This window comes from Drosophila obscura, unplaced genomic scaffold, assembly GCF_018151105.1.
Source record: "Drosophila obscura isolate BZ-5 IFL unplaced genomic scaffold, ASM1815110v1 contig_58, whole genome shotgun sequence".
Classification (NCBI taxonomy): Eukaryota; Metazoa; Arthropoda; class Insecta; order Diptera; family Drosophilidae; genus Drosophila; species Drosophila obscura.
Genome location: NW_024542848.1, coordinates 437,951 through 465,795, shown reverse-complemented (window position 1 = coordinate 465,795; position 27,845 = coordinate 437,951). Strand labels below are relative to the sequence as shown.

The 27,845-nt window shown below is 43.2% G+C and overlaps 1 protein-coding gene across 1 annotated transcript; it reads right to left on the bottom strand.

Moving 5' to 3' along the window:
* Positions 1-790: 790 nt before the first annotated feature.
* LOC111075970 lies at positions 791-8,310 on the bottom strand. The gene is made up of 2 exons (XM_022369519.2): positions 7,939-8,310; positions 791-1,668 (listed from the first exon to the last, which is right to left on the bottom strand). Exon 2 carries the CDS (start codon positions 1,665-1,667, stop codon positions 813-815), a length of 855 nt encoding a protein of 284 aa, XP_022225211.1. The 5' UTR covers position 1,668; positions 7,939-8,310; the 3' UTR covers positions 791-812.
* Positions 8,311-27,845: the final 19,535 nt, after the last annotated feature.

The window sequence follows — 27,845 nt, the reverse complement described above, 5'->3', positions numbered from 1 at the left end:
CTTTTTACAACTTCAACATACCACTTCTATCTGGACAGCAGGATGAATCAAAAATGCTGTTACCTGCACAAAAATGATTTGATGGTATAATTGATGTCTCCCTTTCCCAAATTAATTCCGTCAAAAATAGTAGAGGTAAACTGTGGAATAAAGTGTTTTCGTAAAACGAATTTCACCGATTAAAGTTTACATCTGTTGCAAATTGATTGGTCTTTTCTTCAGTCGTTATCGGATATAAAAAAAAAGAAAAAAAAAAAAAAAAAAAAAAAAAAAAAAAAAAAAAAAAAAAAAAAAAAAAAAAAAGGAAAGGAACAAAAAAACCCGGGAAGGCAAAAAAAAAAAAAAAAAAAAAAAAAAAAAAAAAAAAACAAAAAAAAAAAAACAGAGAACTGGTTCTTTATCTGACTTTGCTCAATACTCGTCTGTTCGCTCTAAATTTCTTACTGTCAATAGTCAATGTTATAACCTGATTGTAGTGGGAGATCCTTGCCTGCTTTTCTCGTCCTTCACTTCTGGTGGCTCGTGGGATTTAGGTGCCCAAACAATAAGAAGAAGATGTATGTAATTTGCGGAAAATGATGCGCGTGCGCGTTGTGCTTTATTCCAAGGTCTGATTTCAACTAACTCTGGTATGATTAAGCTTAAATCTAATGAGCACTGAAGAGGCCGCTCCAAAAGCTTTCATGCTTCGGGAGCATGAGCTTGCAGCCTATGGGCTGCATCGGTGCCTACTTTGCGGCTTAAACATCCTCCCCCCTTGCAATATAGTTGCAAAGAAAAAATAGGAACGGGGAAGGGCCGCCTTTCTCTGTTCACACGGTGTTGCAAGTGCCAGAGAGAGTCCACCCGAACACAGTGTTCTGCGCAACTGGGAAGCCGTCCGTGCTTGGGACCACTCCTGGCAGAATCACCTTTGGATATACGTCGGCTCCGAGTACCAAGGAAATGGTACATGGCCGATGGAATTGAGCATCCGCCAGGTCCATGTTGGCGAAGTGCTCCTTTACGTGGTCTCCCAGGGGTCTCGTCGGTGTTCGTATTTGGAGCTGAGGCTCCACCGTCAGGACCACCTCTAGCCTGACATCGCTCTTCACCTTAGAAAGGATGAAGGTGGTGCAAGCACCTTCCGCACCAACGCGAGTGACGGAAAGCCCGAAGGCCGTTGCCAAGGATGCGTTGATGCGGCTGACTGGACTGCACGGATCAATTAGAGCGCCCACTTCGAACGTCTTGAGACCCGTGTCGATCACAACCACTGCTGTTGGGAGGACGCTAGTGCTCCTGGACTGAAGGAGCGATGTCAGCGTCGTTGGAGGAGCAGCGGATCTGGAGCGCGATCTCGCTGTGGGCGAGCTTGCCTTCGGCACAGTCGAGCGAGCCTTGGGACGTGGAGTCCGCTGTGATCCCTCTAGGTGGAGGAGAGTGTGGTGGTTCTTCCCGCAAACCCGGCACGTGTCGCCGCTTCGGCATGAGCTCCCTGAGTGTTGGTGGGCCAGGCAATTGTGGCAGTACTTATTGATGATCACTGCCCGTAAACGCTTTTCGGCACTTAGCGTGAGGAACCGCTGGCATTTGCGTAGAGCGTGGACTCCACGGCAGACCCGACAGCGAAAACAGTCCGATCCTCTGGGCTGGCTGCGCGTTAATGGACGACGACGAGGAGTCATGCTTGGAAAAAAAGAGATGTGGAAGATTAGTGGTTGGATCTTACGCACCGGCCAACAAACGACACATTAGCTAATTGGATACTTGGACGTGGACATTGCTCTCTACAGGAAGAAGGATGAGCTTTGCTACTGGCCGCTTAATGGTCCCACGGACAGTTAAAACATCGACCACGCGGACCATGCCATCGACCCCGGGATAGGTTCGTTCAATCCTTCCTAGGCGCCATTCACTAAGCTGCAGGTTATCTTCCTTTACAACAACCATATCGCCTGTTTGGAGGTTTCGAGTTGGAAGTTGCCACTTATTTCGTTTGTGCAACTTTTTCAGATATTCTTCCTTCCAACGGAAACAGAACTGCTGATTAAGGGCCTTTAGACGCTGCCATCGGTTGACCATCGGTTGCGTTCTCTTTTATTTCTGGCTCCGCAATTGAAACCAGCGGGCCGCCAATCAAAAAGTGGCCTGGACTTAGGGCTAGAAGGTCAGTTGGATCTTCTGACATAGGGGAAATGGGCCGCGAATTCAAGCACGCTTCGATTTTGGAAAGGAGGGTCGACAGTTCTTCGAAAGTATACTTCCATGTTGAGGTGGACTTGTAGAAAAGCGTCTTGAAACTTTTCACACCCGCTTCCCACAGGCCACCCATGTGAGGTGCGCTTGGAGGGTTAAAGTGCCACGTGAGGTGCTGCTGCGGATATGTTGCAAGAACACTTGCTCTGGTGGCGACCAGAAAATCGTGGGAAAGGGCTTTTTCAGCTCCGACAAACGTCTTCCCATTATCGGAACACATTTTCTGAGGGCAACCTCGCCTTGCTACGAACCGATTAAAAGCTGCAAGGAACTTTTCGGTTGTGAGATCAGAGGTTGCTTCCAAATGGATCGCCTTCGTGCTGAAGCACACGAAGACACACACATACCCTTTGGTGATGCGGCAAGCTCGACCTGCGTACGTCTTGATCTCGAATGGTCCAGCGAAGTCGACACCTGTACGAGTGAATGGACGAGAGAACGTTGTCCTCTCTTCGGGCAAGTCTCCCATAAGCTGGGTTTGCAACTTTCTGCGATGGACCACACAGACCTTACAGGAGTTTATCGTTGTTTTGACTAAGGTCCGTAGTTTCGGAACCCAGTATTTGGATCGGATGAGCCGCATCACTAATTGGTTCCCCCCATGCAATGCGATGCGATGAGTGAACCGAACGAGGAGACATGTAAATGCGCTTGAATACGGGAGAATGATCGGGTGCTTCTCATCATAGCTTAGGGACTCCGATGTTCTCACACGACCGCATGCTCTTATGACCCCGTGTTGGTCGATAAATGGATTCAAGTTAATGATGCAGCTAGACGTAGGAAGAGGCTGCTTTTTTAGCAAGTGCCGGAATTCGTTGGAATATTCTAAGCGCTGAGTATGGATGATCATACGCTCTTGTGTATCGGATAGCTCGTTGCTACTGAGCTCGTCTGGAAATTGGGTGTCCGGCTTCTGACAACGCTTGAGGAATCTAAAAACATAGGACAGGACTCTCAGGGCCTTTCCGAACTCTGAGAAGCGGGCTAGAAAACTGGAATCTGGTGGTGACTGAGACAGGTTGCACTTGACAGGACGTTGTTCTACGTCTGTCTCTTGCAGAGGTTCGACGGGGATGGGCCATTGGTCTGGGCTCAACTGCAACCATTCTGGCCCGTGCCACCATAGATCGCTGCTAGCCAGATCTTGGGCGGAAACCCCTCTGCTCGCTAAGTCAGCCGGATTGTGCTCCGATCTTACGTGAGACCATTTCCCCGGGCTGACGGACTGCGTGATCTTAGTCACTCGGTTAGCCACAAACGTTGTCCATTTGCATGGTGGCTTGTTCAGCCAAGCTAACACGATGGTGGAGTCTGTCCAATAATAGCACTCGTAGCTATCAATGGACAGTTGAGGAAGGAGCGACGAGGAAAGCTCAGCAAGAAGTACCGCCCCGCATAGTTCCAAACGAGGTAAGGACACGGTCTTCACAGGAGCTACCCTGGTTTTCGCTGTAAGTAGATGGACAGAGACCTCTCGGTCACGTTCTACACGAACGTAGATTGCGGCACCAAAGGCACGTTGGGATGCATCACAGAACCCGTGGAACTGCAGTTTTGCCCTGGGGTGATACTGTACCCACCTTGGTATCTGAATCTCGCGGAGAGCGGGATAGCTGAGAAGAAAGTCTCGCCACCTTTGGAGGAGGTCTGTTGGCAGAGAGTCATCCCATTCGAGCTCTTTAAGCCAGATTTCCTGCATAAAGATTTTCGCTCGAACTACAAACGGAGCCAGCCATCCCGCTGGGTCGAATAATTTCGCTATTTGGGAGAGGACCTCCCTTTTCGTGTATGAGGAACCTAGGTCTACCTCGGATGGTTTAAAAAAGAACTCGTCACTCTGAGCCTGCCACCGGATACCTAATGTTTTTGCAGAGCTGGAATCCTCCATTTCAAGGAAATCGGCGCACAGCAAATGGTCCGTAGGAATGTCCTGAAGGACTTGCTTCGAGTTAGAGGTCCACTTCCTCAACGGAAACCCGGCACTATCTAGAGCGGAGCGAAGCTCTTTGATCGCTGCAATGGCCGTCTGCTCTGTGTGCGCGCCAGCAACCACATCGTCAACATACATGGAATCGGATATGATGTCGCTTGCCAGTGGGTATATCTCCCGCACATCTTGAGCAAGTTTCTTGAGCACGCGAATAGCTAAGTACGGTGCGCAATTCACACCGAAAGTGACAGTTGTAAGTTCATAGTCCCCGAGCTCGCCCTCTTTGTTCCGGAAAAGGATTCTTTGAAACCTTGTCTGCGTTGGCTCGAGGGTGATTTGCCTATACATCTTTGTGATGTCAGCATTAAAAACGAATTGGAAGAAACGCCATTTCAGTATCTGAATGGTCAGATCTGATTGGCGAACCGGTCCTGGATGTAGGATGTCGTTAAGACTCTTGCCATTTGAAGATGGACTGGAGGCGTTAAATACTACCCGTAACTTTGTAGTGGTGCTGTCTGGTTTAAGGACAGAATGATGGGGCAGATAGAAGTTGTCAGAGTCATTGCTTGGAGGTACTCGTCGCATGTGACCTAAGTCTACATACTCCCTGGAGGACACTGTCGTACTGCTCTTTTAAAGGTGGGTTCCGTTGTAAACGGCCTTCATTTTTGAGGAACTGAGCCAGCGCGATTGATCTAGAATGGCCTAAGTCGACACACTCAGGATTTCGAAAGGGTAATGACACCATATATCTGCCACTTGAATCTCTACGAGTAGTTTGAATGAAATTGTCTTCACAGACGGAATCAGAAGACTCTTCTGCCCTCACGGCTGGAAGATCCTCCACCTCCCAAAACTTCGTTAGAAGGTTTTCTAAACGCTGTTCTGTACTGACCTTTACCCTTGTAGCAAAGGAAGAAATTGAGGGGCGAGTTGACTCAGCTACTGGTCCTGTGAGGATCCATCCAAATATGGTCTCCTGACCGAGTAACGAGCCGCAAATGTTGGGTTGGGAGCCGCCTAGTAAAATTGATGGAAGGATATCTGCACCTAAGAGCACATCTATCTGCGAGCTCTTATAGAAAGAAGGGTCAGCAAGAGGAATGTTTGGCAGGTCCTTTACAAAACCTTGAGAAACTGGGTACGAAGGTAAGGTGCCTGCCACATTTGGGAGTACGTAGGCCGAGGTTTCTATGTGGATCCTCGGTTTTGATGGTGAGCCTATTTGGAAGTGGCATATCTTCTGAGGCCTGGCTGAAATTGCTTGGCTCAAGCCCGTTACTTGAACCTGAACTGGTTGGAAAGGAAGCTTGATAATTCTGAACAGACGTTCGGAGATGAACGTTGCTTCCGATCCAGAATCGATCAATGCACGTGCTTTAAAACTGGTGCCCAAGTGGCATATGTTTATCATAGCCGTGCCTAGCAAAACACCCTGTGTGTTCGCTGTGTAGTAGCTTTGGACATTGGAGGATGAAGCGGACTGTATGTCTTGAATTGGGTTTGGAATGGAAGGAACTGTTGCAGAGGGCTCTGGATGTGGGTTACCACGGTGCAGAAGCGTGTGGTGGCGACGTTTGCACGTAAAACAATTATGTTGACTCGTGCAATCTTTGATTTGGTGCCCTCTAGCGAAGCAGTTCATACACAACTTTTGTTGCTTTATGTAGTTGGCTCTATCATGAGCAGACATTTTTAGAAAGCGTGGACATTGGCGCACCGGGTGGTTTTCTTTGGAACAAAGACTGCAGGTGCGAATCTTGACGGAGCTTTGGCGGAGGTCGGCGCTTACTTTTGCCTCAAAAGAATTAACCTTTTTTTCGTTCTTTTTCCCTTCTTTCGGGCCTGGAAAGCGCTTGCATGGAGGCATTTGCGTTCTCCATTGCTTCGAGAGATAAATATCGCTCACTCAGGAATTTGTTCATGGCGCTCCATGACGGTATCTCGCTCTTGCTCGGAAGTGACTGTTCCCAAAGAGACAAGGTCACTTTCGGCAACTTTGAGGAAACCAGAAACACCAGAACGCCGTCCGCGAACCGATTATCAATGGGCACCTCTGAGTGTTCTAAGGCCGTGAGGCATCCCTGGATGGCACTTTGGAGCTCTTTTAAAGCGGCCCCGGATTCATTTTGGATAGGGGAGAAACTAAATAGGATTCTTAGTTGGCTGTTGACAAGAGTTCTCTTGTTCTCGAAACGTTCTTTCAGGGCGGTCCATGCGGAATTGAAACCCTCGTTCGTCAGCGGAGCTTTTTCAACAATGACTTTGGCTTCACCACGAGTCTTGTGGCAGAGGTGATATAGCATCTCCACTTGAGTCAGTCTTGGATTGCTTATGTAGATTGCGGAAAATAGATCGCTGAAAGTGGGCCACTTTAGATAATCGCCGTGGAATACCTCGATTTCAATTGGGGGCAGACGACTATAGCCTCCTTGATGAGCGCTAGGGGTGGATAGCGGGGGGGGAGCCGAAGCGCTCTCGATTTGCTCCTGTAGGCTTGTAGCGCACCTCTCATATACTGAGTAGCAATGCTCATATTTGGCTTGCATGGATTGCATAGCATCACCATCGGGTTCAGTTTCACTGAGAGCCTTGGTGCAACGCTCGCACTCTAGCCGTACCTTTTCCCACAAGGTCCTCACTTCGTCTAGGCGGATCTTAAGGGTGAACGTGGACACCACCACAGAGGATGGAGTAGCGAGCCTCGCCTCGAAACTGCCGAGTCGGTCTGATGCCGCGATAAAGTCCGCTAATGCCATTCTCTTGACCTCCGCAAGTCTTTGTCCCAGGGCGCGAGTAATGCTGACTGGAGTAAGTTTGGATTCGTCTTTCGATGAACCCGAAGGATCTTTCCTAACGGAGGACGATGGAGTCTTGGAATATGGCGATGGTCGCGTGCTTGGAACTGTAAGGCGTTTCTTCGCGTCGCGCTCACTGGACATAATAAGCTATCAGCGACGCGTATGAACGTGGAACGGTGGAAACGAAACGGAGATGGTATGAGCAATAATTTGGAAAAACGAGAGGTTATTATGTTACAAATTTGTATTTATATTGTATATGTACCAAAATTCTGGAACGATGGAATGGAACATGTACCGTTCGAGTGAGAGATTTATGGAGTGTCACCCAAAAGTACTTGGCACAAAGTTTTAGTTTAGTTCTTTTTTTAAATAAGGTGATTGGGTGAATGGAGTTAGTTTTGGCGGAGGAAAAGGAACAAAAACATAAAGTACACCTACAAAAAAGGTGGTACTATGTACATGCACTTAAACGTTATTTTATTTTATAATTTTTTTTTGTTTGGTTCTTATTTAAAATAACTTGTGCGGATTATGCATATGTGTGTACAGTGCAAGAGACGAGAGCGCCAAAGAGAAAAAACCGTATGTATGTGCATATGTATGTTCGCCACCCTAGTCGCGACCCAACATGTTCGATGCACTAGGTTCGATGCAGTGCTTCTCTAAGCGGAATGGAATTAGCGGAGATCAGCGTGTGCCTATGTATATAAGTACGTACATATGTGCGCCTGATGGGTCGTTGCACTTGTCCGATTTTTGGCGGAAAAAAAGATGGCGAGGTTATATATATGGAAATAGGCCGTTATGTACATATGCCAGGTACGTTTGGAAAGAAAAAAAAAAGGGAAACAAATAGCGGTTTTTTTCGTCTTCACTTGCACTTCCTCACTATGGAGTTTCTCCACACACTATACACTGCACAGAACCTTTTTGGTTGCAAATTGGACGGTTTTTATATACTTAGCTGGCAATTCCTCTTGAGCAAGCTGGGGCAAGCGGATTGGGGGGATGATCTCCGTGATTTTTTTTCGGTGAAAAATAAAAAAAAATCCAATGATGAAATCCGGCTCGAAGGACCACTGATTGTAGTGGGAGATCCTTGCCTGCTTTTCTCGTCCTTCACTTCTGGTGGCTCGTGGGATTTAGGTGCCCAAACAATAAGAAGAAGATGTATGTAATTTGCGGAAAATGATGCGCGTGCGCGTTGTGCTTTATTCCAAGGTCTGATTTCAACTAACTCTGGTATGATTAAGCTTAAATCTAATGAGCACTGAAGAGGCCGCTCCAAAAGCTTTCATGCTTCGGGAGCATGAGCTTGCAGCCTATGGGCTGCATCGGTGCCTACTTTGCGGCTTAAACATAACCTTTATCTTTCCCAACGTAGTACATATTTCTGTACTGATCCCAACGTAAGTCTAACGCGTTCCTCCCTTCTCTTCATTTACTGGATAAAACAGAAACGTCAGCTCAAGGTATTGCAAAATTGCAATCGACGTATTCATCTCATACCTACGACTCATCCACCCCTTAGCCCTACCCTTCCCTTATTTGAAGAAAGCGCAGTTTTAGAAGGATTTTCATCGATTGACATCTGTTTCTCTGCAGGACCTGATAAAGTTCCGAGCTGCAGTTAAAAGTATTGGGCTAAAGCCCTATGCCAACCTTTGACCTTCCTGTTTAATTTGTCTCTTGAACGTTTTTGCCTCCCCGTGATTTGGAACGAATCCTACCTTATTCCTCTTCACAAAAATGGGTCTAGATCCAACGTTGAAAACTACCACGGTGTTGCTAAGCTTGCTGCTATTCCAAAGCTGCTAGATCACCTTGTTAATCGTCAATTGCAACACGCATATCCCCGTCGCAAAATGGTTTTCTTAGTCATCGATCAACATCGACTAACCTTATAGAGTTCTCGTCTCTAATCAACCGAGGCTTTCAAAGCTGCTTGCAAACTGACGTAATTTTTACAGATTTCAGCAAATCTTTTGATTCTGTTAATCATACTTTGCTGATCCATAAACTCCCTCTGTTAGGTTTACCTCCAAATCTCGTAAATTGGATATCGTCGTATCTGTCAAACCGCACACAGCGTGTTTTGTTCTCTAATGTTCTGTCAAATGTCGTGCATGTAACCTCAGGTAATCCTCAAGAAATTCATTTAGGTCCGCTGCTGTTAAATCTGTTTGTGAATGACTTACCTCAAGTTATTTTGCACTCAGTTACACTAATGTATGCTGATGAAGTCAAAATCTGTTTTTCATATTCTGATTGGTACTCGCACACTCGCCTTCAACTTGACCTCGATGAATTAAATAAGTGGTGTTCCTCTAACCTACTGTTTTTTAACCGCTCAAAGTGCAATCTTATGACGTTTCACCGCCGTGTTCCACATTTGGTTTCCCACTCTTTAGGACAACAAGCTCTGGATCGAATTTCCCCATCAAATGTCCTAGGAGTCCTGTTTGATTATAACCTATGCTTTAACAGCCATATTGGTTTAACGGTGAACAAAGCTAAGGGAGTTTTAGCGTTCATTAAGCGTTGGTCAAAAGACTTTGACGACCATTGGTACATTGTGACATTGGTAAGCCCGATATTGGAGTACTGTTCTTGTGTATGGAGCCCTCAATACAAAGAGCAACAAATTCAAATTGAATCTGTTCAAAAATTAATTTTTTCCCCTAGGAATCTGAACTTGGACTCTGGCAGACGGTTGCCTCCATACCGATCAAGGCTAAAACTACTCGACCTACCCTCCTTACACCATCGCAGAATTTGCAATGGCGTCTTATTTATTCACAAGCTCATTCTCGGGCTTGTGGAATCCCAAACTCTGTTGGGACAGATACATTTTACAGTTCCATCTAGACCAACCCGAACTTTACTGCCTATCCGTTTACCCTTCTGCAGATCTAACTTCGCGCAGCACGAAACTTTCCGTGTTCTTTGCAATAATTAAAATTCCTTTTACAATACAATATCTCCCGAACTATTCCTTGATACGATTGTTCGTAACGTTTACCTTCACGTTAACATAGCAAATTTGTTAAACCTTTCTTTTCTTCTTCTATTATAATTTTTCTTTAAGTATGTATATTCTAGTTACTATAGTTCATAGTTAGCAGATAATTGTTAATTATTTGAAATAAAGGGCGCTCACATAATTTTCTTTCTTTAGATCGATATGTCGGATCAATCTTTCTGCCTCTCCAGTTACGGTTGTTTTTAGATACCACATATTCCGTACTGTGGGCATGTTTGTTTCATGTATCATACATGAGAACAGGTCATAGAACTGGCACCATTTTAGTATGTCCCCATCAATCTTGGGAATGTTGATGCGTGGAAGCTGCATGTCATTATTGTTTGGATGTGGCTGGTTTTGCCAATGCTCTTTGTACCTCTTTTTCCAGGGCCATGTAGGCTTCCATGTTGTATCCTCCTTCTTCTGGGCTATCATATTCCACGTGAATAGTGAAATGGACTTTTTGTGCTTGAGTCCATAGTGATTTTATCAAATCACTTGATGTACGTCCTCACGCCTCTGAGAATTGTCTCAGAATGCGTTTTATGGACTCTACTATGGCCTTTTGTCGGCGACATACTGAAGGCAATTCGCTGTAAGCCTCCGTGAAATGCTGGCTCCGATCATCTGATTTTGGTCCGACATTTTGTCAAACATGAGAACTTGATGCCTGATTTAGCTTGTCTATGCTTTCGTTAAAGATTAACGTAAAGATCGGTTTTGTATGCTTTCGATAGCTTGGTGTCGATTTCGTTAAATCGATTCCATGCATCCTCGAGAGCCGCCTTTTTTAATTGGAAGTACGTTATAGTTTGCTTCCTTTCTGAGGAGTCTTTCCAGAAGTTCCAAATGATCTTTGAAATTTCATCTCCAATTTCTTGCTGCTCATTTAATGCCTCCGTGGCGGCAGCGTGTTCCTCCTTGTGTGAATCCATTTTGCCTCTTACGTATTTTAAGTACGTATTGGAAATATTTTATTTGCTTTGCAGCTGGATTCGCTCCTATTCGCAACCGATGTTGGTCAAAGTAAAAGTACAGATGACGTACTGGATGGAGGTTTTGTGCTGATGAAACGCACTTCCTATCTTGATATTATTAATCGTTGATCTTGTTGGCTGATGATCTGAAAGTGACAAATCTGCCAATTTGTTCTACTTATTGGTAGGAGATTCTACCGTAAGTATGTGGCTTGTTGCCAGTTTGTGTTGAAGAGTCCTGGTTACTTCTTCAGTGTGATCTGCAGGTTGTATCCTTTTCCTGTCGCTTGTTGGACAGTCACCAAATGTTAATCTATGTTTGTGTTAGTGTGATTTGCTACGCATACGGTACATAAACCATTTACAATTTTGTCGTCGCAACTATAACTGGAACCAGTTGGACTGCGGAGAGGATTTCCAACGGTGAGCAAATGAGGGTCTGAAGACACGGCGACAGCCTCTGATGATAGCAAATGTAGAGAATGACTGAACAGGCAGTGATGGTGCTGTTTCTGATACTAATTTTATTCAACAAACTTAAATTATATTTGTATGTAACAAAAGGTACAGAAAGTGCTGAGTCTAGTAAGAATATGGTAAAAGGGAATTGGAATTGATATTGAATTAATTTGGATTTAATATGATATTGTGTTATTGGGCAATTGTGATAGTCAGCAATTGCACCAGTGTTTTTGCCCTCTGAAGAGCGATCGCTTCGTAGGCAGAAATTGCTGCAGAAGCTGTTATTGTTGACTCAGCTTCAATGCTTTGTCGTTTGTTATTATGTCTCCCGTTACATGGGTCGACCTGACTTATTCGATAAGTGTATATTATGTAATATTAATTAATGCATAAATATGCGACTGAACATTATGTACATATGTACATACATACATACATACATATATTATAGAAACCGCTTGACCTACCCTGCAGTACCAGGAGTGAGCGATAACAAATGTCAACTACGCGTCATTCAGGATTTTTTCTCTGCCGCTGCGGCAGACGAGCAGAATATGACGTCGACGTCGCGATCGACGCGTCGGTCAGACCAAACTCTTTTTTTTTTCTTTTTTTCTTTCTGTTACGACGCGTGCCGTAACAGAATTCAGTTTTGCCATCGGCGTCGACAACGTTGTTAGAATTGTGCGGTGAAAAGTGAGACGCAGGTTTTGTTTATTTTGGGCAAAATTAATATCAGGTAAGTGCAGTGTTTCATTTAATTAAAAATAGTCGATTGTGCGTAGTAAAAAATGAAAAAAAGTGATATTGCGAAATGTATGCGTTTTGGACGAAATTTTTCATTTCCAACAACAAAAACCGAAAAAAACCACCCGAGTGATTCTTTAGTTGTTCTTGCGAGTCTTTAGTCGAACAGGTACATATCTTGCGGGTGTTTTGTTCTTGGCGCAAATGCACTGCTGATCTACTGAGAGCATTGTTAGCAAATTGAACAGATTTTAGAAATTTCGAATAAAAATATTCAGTTGAAGTGCCCGGAATGAGCACGACGGCATTACGACCATGAGCAAATCAACAAAACAAAAAAGGTTCTGTGGAAAAAAGAACACGCAGCCCAAAAATGTAAATCTAAATTTTTATAAGAAAATAAAAGAAATTTAATACTTTAAAACAGAATTTACCCATGCCTTTTTCCTCAAAATAGCAAAAGTTAAATTCATCACTTTTTAAGGCCTTACTTTATTAGAAAAAGTCATCGCTTATTAAGGCTTTACTTTTTAAGGGAAATTCATCGCTTATTGAGGCATTACTTTCGGCTAATTCTCGCTTACTAGGTCATCGATTATGCTCCTAGGACATCCCTGTGTTAAAGTTAACAGTCATCGTTGTGTGGCTGCTTACACATCGCTGACTCGTACTGCAGGGTATTCATTCATTTATGTATGTGTATGTGTGGGTGTGGGTGCCGACCACTGATTGATACTAACTCATCACTCAACTAAGATCGATGGCTTAACAGACACATAAAAAAGGATAGTTTAATTAATATAATATAATTAATGTTTCTATTTATTTAGTTAAAGGAAGATTAAGGTTTTGATCGATTTTGACAATAAATTGCACAGCAATTTTAGGGAAGAAAATGATCTTTCCACTGATACTTGTGTAGCAGGCACGCAGTGCACAATTTTTGCCAGTTGATATATATTGATCATATATGATATATGAGCCTAAGAGAGTAAATGGCACTTTTTCATGTGTAACTAGCTGCACACATTAACTTCAGTTGTTGAGAAAATGACAGACAATTGTTTCTTCTTTTCTGGAATTTGAATGCTTCATCTATTTCGGATCGGCGGATCGGAGTGGGGGCACATACTCCATGGCGATCGCGATGAGATACAGTGGCCGGGGATCTTGCAGGACGTGGCAGGTGGCCGACGTGGCATGGGAAAATATACACCGGCCATTCATAAACACATGAAAATGTGTTGCGGAAGTAATAGGCCACCAGGATCCACACAGGAATATCGAAGGGGTCGCGGAGACACCTCTACCAGATATCGATAGCGATCGAAGCAACCCTGAGGGGAGCATGACGATCGGGTAGAAAAGACAGCGGGAATGGTGCTCAGCGATCCGGCAGCGCCGGGCGTGCAAGGCCACCGGCCGCCAAATGGCGCTCGTCGCAGTACAGAGATCCCGCCCAAGGCCAGATTCAAAACGATGGATGGGCAGCCGCCACGACGGGGCAGAAAAGGGAGTTTTCCGCTATCGGAAGAAAGAGGAGAGTGTGTGGAACATGGTTCGACACAGGGTTGCGAGGGTTAAGGTCGGGAAGGGTTTATCCGAGGATATCCGGACGCGGCGAAATCACCCGGGGGGCTCTCGGAGAGCGGCAGAGAGTGGGCCGCAGATAGAGGGAGCGAATCTCTAATAAGGTCATGAAATCATGACCGTATAGAAGATCGTGGAGGCCGAAGAATCGCCGATGGAAAAGTACTGGCCGCGTGGGAGTACCGTTGGCGAAGGCCCATATAAGGCGGCAGGTGGCGATGGCGGAGGATCTTCTATGCGCTCGCTTGGCCGAGGAAACATGTCGAGTGAATAGGTGCGAAAAACGAGTGCGGTGAGAAGACAGTGCAAGAGTGGCAAAGAGTGCGCAGGCCCTATGGCAAATTCCCACAGTGAGTTCAACAGTGAAACAGAGTCAATATCGACCCGGCGGTGTAACCACTCAAAGGCGAGCCGTTAGAGTGCGGTGTGGCGGGTCGTAGCGTAAGCCGAGACCACTGGTCCCTGATTCGGTGGCACCAACGTGCGACGCCCAGCGGTGATCCCGAGGGCGATTGTACTGAATAAAAGCAACCTTATATTATTACATATAACCTTACCTAGTCCCAAGTGTAGATTAAGATACGAATAAAGAGATCGATATCAGAAATCCCACACTTCGTGTTTACCTGGTCGGTGAGGCACCAATACAAATTCGTTGCAGCGAAACCCCACGATCGCTGAGCTAGCTCAGCAGATTTAGACGGCAGGACAAAGGGCTCGTTACAATCTGAAGTTCATATATAAACAAAAACGAGAAGGAACGTGTGAGTCGCTTCTGGGGACGTCTCTGAGATCTAGGCGCTCAACAAGACGGACAGACAGACATGGCTATATCGACTCGGCTAATGATGATAAAGAATATATATACTTTATGGGGTCGGAAACGTTTCCTTCTCTGCGTTGCACACATCCACTTTTACCACAAATCTAATATACCCCTTAACTCTTTTTTGAGTACGGGTATAAAAACATAACGTTGACAAGAAAATTTTACCACCTTTCACAGGATTATTGATTCGTGGTGATAAAAGAAATTGTAACGGGCGCCTGGCGGTCCGTTTTTAGTTTTAAAAAAATAACGTTTAATTTCCATCGCATTTCGGTGGCGACATTTTTGTCGCTGTTTTGGAAATGCAAAATGGTTTTTTTAAACATAGAGGCTGACTGATCGAGCCATACCAGCTGTGATTAGCAGTGCAGCTTGGGAAAGCTCTCTCAGTGCGTCTGGATGCACCTGTCACTCATCTGTCACTCTCTTTTTCCGAGAGGCTGCAGAGAGAAAGCTCTGGAATGCCGGTCTATAAAAGAAAATTGCAGCTGTACCCCACTCTCTTTCTCAAAAATTCTTTTGTTGCGGCGTCTGCTATTTTTTTGTGTGTGCAAAATCGAAAGTCCATCACGTGTGTGCAAAATCTTTATCTTGTGGCATCCAGCACTTAACCTGATCCAAACGATCACTACATTGTCGAATTGGATTCAACACAAACAAAGGTACGTGTGCCACACCGTATTTTGGTGGTTTTCGGTATAGTAAACGGGATTATTTCCTCGGCAGTGTGCATAGAAACCTTTTTGGACATCGCCCACGTCCAGCGACCTCAGCATTGCCATTTCATCAACACGCATCTTGCTAGTGCAATTGCTGATCCTCTGACGTGGGCCGATTTTTCATCCCTGGGTTTTTTCGCGTGGACAGCACAGCATCCACACTCATAACCAGCTTGCTGACCCCCGGATTCACACCAACACCACCACACAGCTGCGCAAATCAACTCCTTTGCCAGTGTGGCCACCTCCAGCCGCTAGTGCAGCCTTCTACAAGTGTCCGGTGCAGAGCCTCAACACTCCACATCATAGCTCGCCGGACACCTGCGAGGCAGACGCACAGTGGCGCTCCACAAATACAACGGCAGATTGCTGCATTCGATCGCAAAGTGGCGCTCCACAAACAAAACGGATCTTCTCGTCATTTTTTTTTCTTAGATTATTTTTTTTTAAATTAAATTTTGAATCAAATCAATTCCATTAACTCATTCTGCCTGCGTGCAAATTTCTTTAAAATGTTTTGATACAAGAATTTGTCGGAAAAGTGAAGAAAATGAAGAAAAAAAAATTCAACAAAAAGTAAATGTTAACATTAATGCATAAAATCAATTGGTTTGCACATTAATAACCCTTTTTGCCCATGTTTAGCCGCTACACCAACACCGTTGGAAGGCCTTTCACCGCTGGAGAGTTTTGTGCGTGAGTTTTCAATAGAAGTAGATATTGGCTGGTAGTTGTTGCCGTATTGATTTGACGCATTTGCCTTAGCCGAGATAGAAAATACAAAAAAAAAAAAAATACATTCTGGTAATTTCGACCGATCTTATAAAAATGATCCGGGAAAACTATGAGAAAGCATATTAACCACTTATAAAATATTTTTTTCTACATTTTCCCTCTATCATTAACATAAATATCTTTTTTTCGTATTTTTTGTATCATAAAATTATTCATTTTCGTTAGCCATGTAAATTTGAATTAAATATTTTCTTTAGCATTAGCCAACATATATAGAATAACCTCGAAACGATTAATTTAGAAAAGCATGTTTGAAATGCATTACCTAGAATTCATATGAATAAAAAGAATATTAATTTGGAATGAGTGACTAAAAGTTTCATAAGCGGTGACCTGGAGGACTGAGAGATAGCATGGAATTAGGGGATATTCAGAAAAACCGTATATTGAATATCCAGGTAGGGAGGGTAAAGAACGCGTTGGTCAACTAACACCTTTCGACCACGCCCATACCTCGTGATTATTGATCGGGAAATTCTTTCGTTTTGTTGCCCGAAGTTTGTTTAGGCTTTCTTCGTCGAATCAGATTAAATTTTTTTTTGGGAGTAAAGCTCCTGTTCTGTTTTAGTTTCAGTAGGGATCCTTAAATAAGATTATGTAGGCGAGAGTCAAGGTCCTAGAAAACCCACCCCACCCCGAAAGAGCTAACGGAAACATAGGGTCCTGCCCCGCTCGGATACCTTCGACTCGCTTGAGGAATATGGATGAAGGCCTGAGTGCAAGAGCACTAGCCTCAAGAATCGTTACCTTATTCTCCCTAGATGGTTACAAAATATACATGAAGATATAGCGAATCAAAGTTTAAATTTTCTAACATTTTTACAGTTTCTGCAAGTTTGGCCTTTTAAAAAAATTTCTTTTTAGCGGCATCTATTCTTAACAATATAATTTACTAATATATACAATTTTTCAACGAATGCCAAAAATATGATGTTTTTAATAAATTTATAGGGATATTTCACAAAGCAATGTTTGTTTACTTGGTATGTAATTCCAATTTTGCTACATGTAAAATTAAACGAGAAGGAACGTGTGAGTCGCTTCTAAAGACGCGATTCTACTTATACCCGTACTCAGTCAGTATTTACACTTTTAAGCATATGCATTTTTAGAATAAAAAAAAAAAAATTTTACATATTACATTTTTTTGCTACATCTGTTATCTACCATTTATATTCTACATCTCCTCCGATAGGGGTTGCTCGCGCACTGAACGCGGCAGAGTGTGCGAGCGAAAAGGAAAATGAGTAGCATGGTTTTTGGCAGGAGCGGGCAGGGGAAGCAACTGAAAATTAATTTCTTCATTCTGGCTTAATTATGATCCGATCTGATTCAGATTCGGCAGTCTGGTAGATATGGTCATTCTCTACGATAATGCGTTTTTAGTTTTATCGTATCTTCAAAATGTGCCTGCCACTGATTTTTGTCTTTTGTGGGGGCGGAATTTTGAAATACACTTGTAGCAGTGTGATATCACATGAGTCTGGAAACCAAATTTGGTTGCCCTAGCTTTTATAGTCTCTGAGATCTAGGCGCTCAACAAGACAGACAGACAGATGGACAGACGGACATGGCTATATCGACTCGGCTATTGATGCTGACCAAGAATATATATACTTTATGGGGTCGGAAACATTTCCTTCTCTGCGTTGCACACATACACTTTTACCACAAATCTAATAGGCTGTTTACATTGGGACTGCGTCATGCTTCTTTGCGTCTTGGCGAAGACGCAGTTTTTTTTACATAGGTTAAGCATAGGGCCCTAGTGGTGGCAAAAAGTTGCATCGGTCTCTGATTCATGTGCGTCTATTCGATATATTCGATTGCTTTTGCGCTTAACTGCACATTTTTGCACTTTTCTGCCTACCAGCGCAACTATCACCTCTAAGAACAACAAAAACTTGTAGTTAAAAAATCAAATTTTGGCGCAAAAATGAATGGTTGTGCAAAAAGGTGCAAAATATACATAAAATCATGAAATAAAATACTTGAAACTGATTGTATTATTATCATACAACATTTTTGTAATCCCATGATGCCATTATGACACTGCTAGAGACGAACTTCGATGGTTTTCATAATTTTAAGAAGAACTCCCACAAGCTCTACAAAGAAATGTCTGAAAATAATAAATAAATATAAGAATCAATTCTCTTTCGTCCATTTTCTTGTCGTCTTGCATAATTCTGTTGATTTCTCAAAATTTGTTTACTTTCCTTGTCATCAAGCACCCAAATCAAAATTCAAGACGCACGTCTTCCAATGTAAACGCCTTTTCTGCTTAATTGCGTCTATTCCGATATCGATAGCAGACGCGCCCAGTGTAAAAAGGCTATAATATACCCCTTAACTATTTTTTGAGTACGGGTATAAAAATGTGAAAACAAGCATTGCTTTGTTGGCAAGCAACGGTAAAACGGTAAAATATTATTTTCGGATGGTTAGCCAAAAATAAAGGACTCAGTATTAAATACCACACAAAAAACATAATTTTTGCATTTGAAATAATATATCCCAAACAGTTAGCTGAAATCACAAAGTGTTTGGGTCTAATTTATAGCTGAATTTTGTAGCTTTTTAGAATGGCAAAGTTTATTACAACCTAATGTAAGATACTTAAGTTATGTGACAAAAAGAAGTGCTAACTCTGAAAAACGGTTTAAAAAATTACCAAATTTAAAAAATTTTTCAAAAAAAAGTTCTGCCATAGAAAAAAAAAATATATATCACTATGCATGCTTAAAGCCTAGTACTCAGATCGAAAAACTGTTTGCCAGCAAACAAATGTCATATATTCTTGGAGCGGCCAGTGGTGTGACCAGACCCATGCATATCCTGGGCTTCCCAATATTTTATTGGCAAGGTAATGTGTCTGACTATCAGCAGCAGCATATGGCGACGCCTTCCGTCACGGACACCGTGAAGAAAAAATGTTTTGAAAACAATATTTTTTTTATATATGTATATGTGTTCAGTCGCATATTTATGCATTAATTAATATTACATAATATACACTTATCGAATAAGTCAGGTCGACCCATGTATCGGGAGACATAATAACAAACGACAAAGCATTGAAGCTGAGTCAACAATAACAGCTTCTGCAGCAATTTCTGCCTACGAAGCGATCGCTCTTCAGAGGGCAAAAACACTAATGCAATTGCTGACTATCACAATTGCCCAATAACACAATATCATATTAAATCCAAATTAATTCAATACTAATTCCAATTCCCTTTACCATATTCTTACCAGACTCAGCACTTTCTGTACCTTTTGTTACCTATAAATAGAATTTAAGTTTCGAATAAAATCAGTATCAGAAACAGTACCATCACTGCCTGTTCACTCATTCTCTACAACTGCAATCAACAGAGGCTGTCGCCGTGTCTTCAGACCCTCATTTGCTCGACGTAGGAAACCCTCTCCGCAGTCCAACTGGTTCCAGTTCTAGTTGCGACGACAAAATTGTAAACGGTTTATGTACCGTATGCGTAGCAAATCACACTAACACAAACATACATTAACATTTGGTGACTGTCCAACAAGCGACAGGAAAAGGATACAACCTGCAGATCACACTGAAGAAGTAACCAGGACTCTTCAACACAAACTGGCAACAAGCCACATACTTACGGTAGAATCTCCTACCAATAAGTAGAACAAATTGGCAGATCTGTCACTTTCAGATCAACAGCCAACAAAATCAACGATTAATAATATCAAGATAACAAATGCGTTTCACCAGCACAAAACGTCCATCCAGTACGCCATCTGTACTTATACTTTGATCAAAATCGGTTGCGAATAGGAGCATATCCAGCTGCATCGCAACTAAAATACTTCCAACGGGCCAAAATAAGAAGTAAGAGGCGAAATGGATTCCCAAAGGAGGAACACGCTGTCACCACGGAGGCTTACAGCAAATTGCCTTCACTATGTCACCGACAAAAGGCCATAGTAGAGTCCATAAGACGCATTCTGAGACAATTCTCAGAGGCGGGGGGACGTACATCAAGTGATTTGATAAAATCACTATGGACTCAAGCACAAGAAGTCCATTTTACTATCCACGAGGAATATGATAACCCAGAAGAAGGAGGATACAACATGGAAGCCTACCTGAACCTGGAAGAAGAGGTTCAAAGAGCATTGGCAAAACCAGCCACATCAAACACATCAGCTTCCACGCATCAACATTCCAAAGTTTGATGGGGACATACTAAAATGGTCCCAGTTCTATGACCTGCTTTCATGTATGATACATGAAACAAACATGCCCACAGTTCGGAAGATGTGGTATCTAAAAACAACCTTAACTGGAGAGGCAGAAAGATTGATCCAACATATCGATCTAAAGAAAGAAAATTATTTGAGCGCCTGGGAAATTCTGATTGATACATACAACAATCCCAGAGACGTCGCTAGTACGGTATTGAACCGCTTCCTAAATTATAGCACAGTTAATGACGACTCCAAGTCATTAAAAGAGTTGTACGTTACAACTATCGAATCCCTGGCATCACTAAAGGGATTGGGCATCAATATATCACACTGAGATCCAATATTGATCATCAAAAATAAGCTGGATGTCACTAACAGAGCCTTGTACGAGCAATCATTGGGAAGCTCAAAAGAAATACAGGCCTTGGACACAATGCTTCAGTTCCTAGAACAAAGAGTTCGAGTTCTAGGAACAGGCAAAAACACACAAATGTCAAGGAAAGAGCCAAAAGGCACAACATGTGAAACAGTTAACACTGGAAAATCGAAGACGCCTCTCTGCTCATTCTGCAAGAAGGCAAGCCATTGGCTCTACGGATGCGATGAGTTTCGCTCCAAATCACCATCAGAACGACTAAATTGGGTACAAAAGCAGAAATTGTGTGTCAACTGTTTTAAAACAAGCCACAAAACAAATGCATGCCCAGGTCGGACATGTTTCAAGTGCGACAAAAAACACAATACACTGCTGCACTTGGACATACCATCGGGCGTAAGTACAGAACCAAGAGCACCGACGGTTGGCGCAGCAAGTAACAATAATTACAGCCTGTTAGCTACAGCAAAAGTAGCAGTAGAAGCAAACAATGGACAGAGAGCCTTGCTGGATTCAGGATCACAGATCAACCTGATCTCTGTAAAACTTAATGATACAACATTGCGCATCGAAGGAATTGGAGGCCAGTCAAAGACCAGCAGAGCACGAGTAAATGTTCTAATAAAATCCCTTCACGGCGGATTTACGCAAAGAATTGAAGCATTCGTACTACCTCAGATAATTGTTGATCAACCAGCGCAGGCACTCCATGAAATGAACTTGAACATACCAAACAATTGCCCACTGGCAGATCCGGATTTCTATAAACCGGGAAAAGTTGACATGCTCATCGGAGCAGAGCACTATTATTCGCTACTACTCCCAGATCAAAACCAGCCAAAATCAGGAGGCCCGCTGCTGCAAAATACAAAATTGGGATGGATTGTGGCGGGAAAAATCAGGTCTGCACACAACTCCTCATCCATTTGTGCAATTTGACTCAACGAGCTAATGGAAAAATTCTGGACTCTGGACAACTTAGAGACGGAAGAAAAACCACGCACGCCAATCGAAGCACCTTGCGAAGCTCACTTTATAGAGAACTTACAAACAGCATCGGATGGCAGGTTGATAGTAAAACTCCCATTTTCCGAACACTCTTCAGCCCAGGGGGGGTCTTTGGAAAATGAAACGAAAAGATTCCTGGCATTAGAGCGACGGATTTTACCAGAAACCTGGAAAGGCTATGTGGAATTCATGAATGAATATGAAGGACTACTTCACTACTTCATACCACACCACTGTGTACTCAAACCTGAGAGCACCAACAATCAACAAGCGGAAAGTCTCTAAACGACATTCTGCATGCCGGACCCACAGTTCAAAGTGAACTTATGTCCATTCTACTACGTTTTCGTATACATAAGTACGTATTCACAGCGGACATCGAGAAAATGTACCGACAAGTGTGGCTAAATCCCAGGATCAATTTCATCAGATGATAGTCTGGAGAAACAATCCATCTGAAGATATCAGGTACTATCGCTTAAAAACAGTCACATATGGGACCACATCTGCTCCATTCCTGGCAACGAAATGTCTGTATCATTTGGCAACTCGGAGCCAAAACAGATTACCTATTGGATCTGCTGCATTGAAGAACGATTTCTATGTGGACGACTGTCTCACTGGCGCGGATACCATTCAGGAAGCGATACAAGTTCAACAAGAACTTAATAAAATATTGCTACCGGCCTTAAACTTCGCAAATGGTGCTCCAACAACGACCAGCTCTTGCAAGGAATCCCTAAAGAGGACGTTGTCAACGACGTCAAGCTAAGTGAAACATTAGAGCAATACAGCGTGAAAACGCTGGGTCTCATTTGGATGCAAAAAAAAAGACCAACTGCGAGGACGAACCACAAAAAGCCAAGCAACACGCATCACCAAAAGGGTCGTGTGCTCAGAATTGGCCCAAATCTTTGACCCACTGGATCTCTTTGCCCCAGTGATAGTCAAGGCAAAAATATTTATGCAACAGCTGTGGGAGATTAAACTCGATTGGGACGATAAACTGCCATTACAACTCCAAAACGAATGGATGGAGTACCGGGAGGACCTACAATCATTAAACTCAATGGAGATTCCCCGGCACGTATATGATGGAAAAGTGCCAGTCACCCAGGATCTAAATACCGTTGTAGACGCATCGGAATGTATCTATGGTGCGGCAGTATACGTACGAGCCACCTACAAAAACAATCAGGTCTCTGTACGACTATTATGCTCAAAGTCTCGAGTAGCACCCACCGCCAAACAATCCCTACCACGTCTAGAACTGTGCGCTGCAGTTTTACGTGCCGAACTCACCAATCGAGTTAGAAGGGATCTCCATATGAATCTTGACACAGTATCAGGAAGCTTCTGGACTGATTACACCGTTGTACTGTCTTGGATTAACGCATCGGCGTCCACATACCACACCTTCGTGGCAAATCGAATCGCCAAAATCCAGGCATTGACTAACCAATTACAATGGCGTCATGTTTCATCAGCCAACAACGCAGCAGATATACTTTCAAGAGGAATCCTAGCAAGCAAGCTAAGGGATCATAGTCTATGGCTATACGGACCATTATTCTTGCACGGATCAGGAGATAAATGGACAAAACCACCCATCATTGAGCCCAGCAATCTCGAGAGAAAGGCTAAGCATGTCAGCTTGCCAATCGCATCTAGCTCTTTGGGGAAGAGTTATACACATGCAGACATAGCAACTCGTTCAACAAACTACAACGTATTGTAGCGTACATGTTTCGCTTCTGCTACAAAACTAATAGAGCACCTACAACGACACTTTGCGCAGGAGAACTAAGGCGTGCTCGCACTATGATCCTACGAACGATTCAACAAATTGAGTTCACAGCGGATTTAAAACAGTTAAAGCTCTATAAAACAGTGGATATAAAGAGTTCGATCATTTCGTTATCTCCCATACTAGGAGATGATGAACTCATCCGAGTTGGCGGAAGACTCGAAGAAGCTCAAAATTCCGTTCAACGCAAATCATCCAATCCTGCTACCGTACAAGGACCCAATAGTCAAAATGATTATGCGAGAGCTTCATGAGGAAACTCTGCATTGCCCAAGCATTAAGGGCAATCGCAAGACAACAATATTGGATTATCAACGACAAGACGATGGCTAGAAGCATCATACATAGCTGTATTAAATGCACCAGAGCCAGACCAAAGCTGATGCACCAGATCATGGGCAATCTTCCAGCAAAAAGAGTCACGCAAGCACGCCCATTCCTTAATGCAGGCGTTGACTACTGTGGACCAATTATGAGCCACCATAAAATCCGAGGAAAACGGCCAGATAAGGCATACATTGCCGTATTCTGCTGCTTCTCCACAAAGGCTGTACATCTGGAGTTAGTAAGTGACTTAACCACAGATGCATTCTTGGCAGCACGCCGGCGATTACTTAGCAGACGCGGGAAGTGTCAGACTATTCATTGAGCCAGACCAAAGCTGATGCACCAGATCATGGGCAATCTTCCAGCACAAAGAGTCACGCAAGCACGCCCTTTCCTTAATGCAGGCGTTGACTACGTGGAGCAATTATGATCCACCATAAAATCCGAGGAAAACGGCCAGATAAGGCATACATTGCCGTATTCTGCTGCTTCTCCACAAAGGCTGTACATCTGGAGTTAGTAAGTGACTTAACCACAGATGCATTCTTGGCAGCACTCCGGCGATTCCTTAACAGACGCGGGAAGTGTCAGACTATTCATTGCGACAACGCAACAAATTTCGTCGGCGCAAATAACAAGCTAAAGGAATTGAAAGAAGCAATATTTAGCGAAAAGGCATATGCTCTGATCACAAATCATTGCAACAACAAACAAGTGGATTTTAAATTCATTCCTCCTCGGGCCCCATCGTTGGGCGGCCTCTGGGAAGCTGCGGTAAAATCAGCGAAAACGCTGTTAATTACAACCACAGAAACAGCATCCTTGACGTTTGAGGAGCTGAACACAGTCATAATCGAAATTGAAACAATTCTCAACTCCCGACCCATAACTCCAATGTCAAATGATCCAACGGATACAAGTGCGCTTACTCCAGGGCATTTCCTGATCGGTGAACCTTTGACCGCAGCACCTGACGTCAACACCGATCGTCAAGAGAAAAATCTGGTTAAGCGCTGTTAATTGGTTTCACGCTTAAAACATGCATTTTGGAAACAATGGTCTACGGAACACCTCCACGAACTACAAACTCGGCATAAATGGAAAACCACCGCTCCAAACGTGACCAAAGGATTATTAGTTTTGGTGAAGGAAGACAACCTTCCAGTAATGAAGTGGCCAATGGGTCGCATCATCAAAACTTATCCTGGGCAAGACAACCATGTACGAGTGGTTGATGTCAAAACATCGTCCGGCGTATACAAACGCCCCATTAGTCGTCTCGCCCCATTATTCTCAGAGGAGGTAGCAACAAAACGCTCCAAAATTGCTATTCAAGACATTGCGGAAACAGAGGAGCCACCAACACAGCGAAAAAGGTTATCGTTACCTACACTAACATCCACATTGTTAATGTTACTTCTCATGCTGCCATTAGCATTTTCACAATCAATAAATGTGACGCAATTTGCAAACAAGCCTAGAATATTCTATGAGAAACTTGGAACCTCAAGAATGACCACTTCCAAATGGATCATGATTCTATACTACGACTTGGATCCATATTGGAAGGATATGCAAGTCATGTCAGCCGGAATGTCCGAACTAGGACACATGTGCCCTGAACTAAAAAATGTTCCAGCGTGCAACTCCATATTTCAACACTTTCAATGATGCTATGCTAATGAAGGCCTCTTGACAACGCAGATCACCGCTGGATATAGAAGGAGACGTGGCACACCAGCTTTTCGGTGTACTTGACTCTACATATGCTGAGAAAATGGCCAAAGTAATCGAAAAGGTACAAACCAACTTAGACTTTCTGCTACATCTACTACGAAATCAAACGTCAATTGTCGACTCCACAATGAACGTGATCAGGAAGGATAAGTCAGCCATGGACAACCGCCTAAAGGTATTGGAACAACAAATGGCAACCATCAGCCGAGAAGGAGGAACATATGACGGCGATCATCTAATTCAGTCATACCTAGGGTTCACAGCACAACTTACTCTGCTGACAACGAGTGTTGAACGTATGCAGTCTGACATATCTGATGTATTAATCGGCATTCACCATCGGACAAGAAGCCCAACGCTAGTATCTCCCGAGCAATTAAGAGAGCAACTAGACTAAATCCAGGATCACTTGCCAGCTGATCAAATGCAGCCTGTCAGAACACAAAATGTGATACAATTATACAGGCTCATGCGAGCTGAAGGAACACTGACTGCCACACACGTCATTTTCAAGGTGACGCTACCGTTAGGTTCAACAGTTCAGCTCGAAGTTTCAGTATCATGCCGATTCCGGTCTGGGACTCAACAAGTTGGAGCTTGTTCAATCTCAAAACGACCATAATCACTGCGAACACTCACCGAGATCAATTCATGGGATTTACTCCAGAAGAATTTCGACGCTGCTTTAAACTATTCAACGCAGAATACATCTGCTTTGATCATCAAACAGTCTTCAATGTCGACAATCGCTGTGAGTTTCAGTTGTTTAACAATAAAACAGCACCTTTATGTGAAGTGACCCACACGAAGGCGGACATGGTGTGGTCCAAAACTCAGCAAGAAAATAAATGGATTTTGCAACACACTCTACAATGAGACTTCAGGCAGTTTGCAACGGGTCTCCGTCAACCATACAACTGGAAGGAACTGTCTTACTCTCACTATCACCTGGATGCACTGCTCGCAATACAGAAATAAGCATCAGTACCTGCAGCACAACAATCAGTGAAATCAAATCAACCTACACTCGATTTGGGGACATACGCTTACCAACGACACCCCCTTCGCCAGCAACTGTACAATTGGAGAACCAGACATCAGACTATTTTCAAGAATTGGAAGATTTACGCCTGCAATTAGTGGCAATCAATCAACAAAGGCTGCCACACCATCTCAACACAGTGCAGCATCATCAAATCGCTACTTATGCTGCCCTAGCAATATCAATGATATTGATTATTGCGTTCATTCTCCGGAAGAAGTATCAATCATGGAACCCAAGGCCGTCAACAATCAACCAAGCAGAGCCACGCGGATCATCACCCCCGATCCCCATTCCACGCCGCTTTTCAGTCGACTTGGGCGATTGTTGAACACCAGTTCAACGGCCGGGAGAATGTTCAGTCGCATATTTATGCATTAATTAACATTACATAATATACACTTATCGAATAAGTCAGGTCGACCCATGTAACGGGAGACATAATAACAAACGACAAGCATTGTAGCTGAGTCAACAATAACCGCTTCTGCAGCAATTTCTGCCAACGATGCGATCGCTCTTCAGAGGGCAAAAACACTAATGCAATTGCTGACATCACAAACACAATATCATATTAAATCCAAATTAATTCAATACTAATTCCAATTCCCTTTACCATATTCTTTACCAGACTCAGCACTTTCTGTACCTTTTGTTACCTATAAATAGAATTTAAGTTTCGAATAAAATCAGTATCAGAAACAGACCTGTCGCCGTGTCTTCAGACCCTCTCCGGTTCAATTCTAGTTGCGACGAAAAATTCGTAAACGGTTTATCGATGTAGTCCAAATCACACACACAAACAGACATTAAATATAAAATTAATTAAAATAATAATAAATTATAATATCCATATAATTGTCATCTCATATAATACTAATATTAAAATATTTCATATGGTTTTTTGTTCTCTTATTGCAATGTTTGCTTCGTGTTGGCTGGCAAAATATATCAAATTGATACAATTTTCGAGGTGGTCTAAACATACCAAAAAAACAAGCAAATACTTCGGATACTTTTCCAGTATATACCGACCTTTTTGTTTGTTGATCTGAGTACTGCCTTCCGTACAGAGCCTAGAAAAAATTAATTGCCAGACAAAATTTCTTATCGGTTTCATACGAATATAAACACTGATTCTGTTCGCGAGGTGTTTTTTTCGATCTGAGTACTAGGCTTTAAGCCCCAAATCTATCTAT

Bases quoted from the DNA above. Each gene is read 5' to 3' on its own strand.
- LOC111075970 (XM_022369519.2), bottom strand. From the start codon at position 1,667: ATGACTCCTCGTCGTCGTCCATTAACGCGCAGCCAGCCCAGAGGATCG.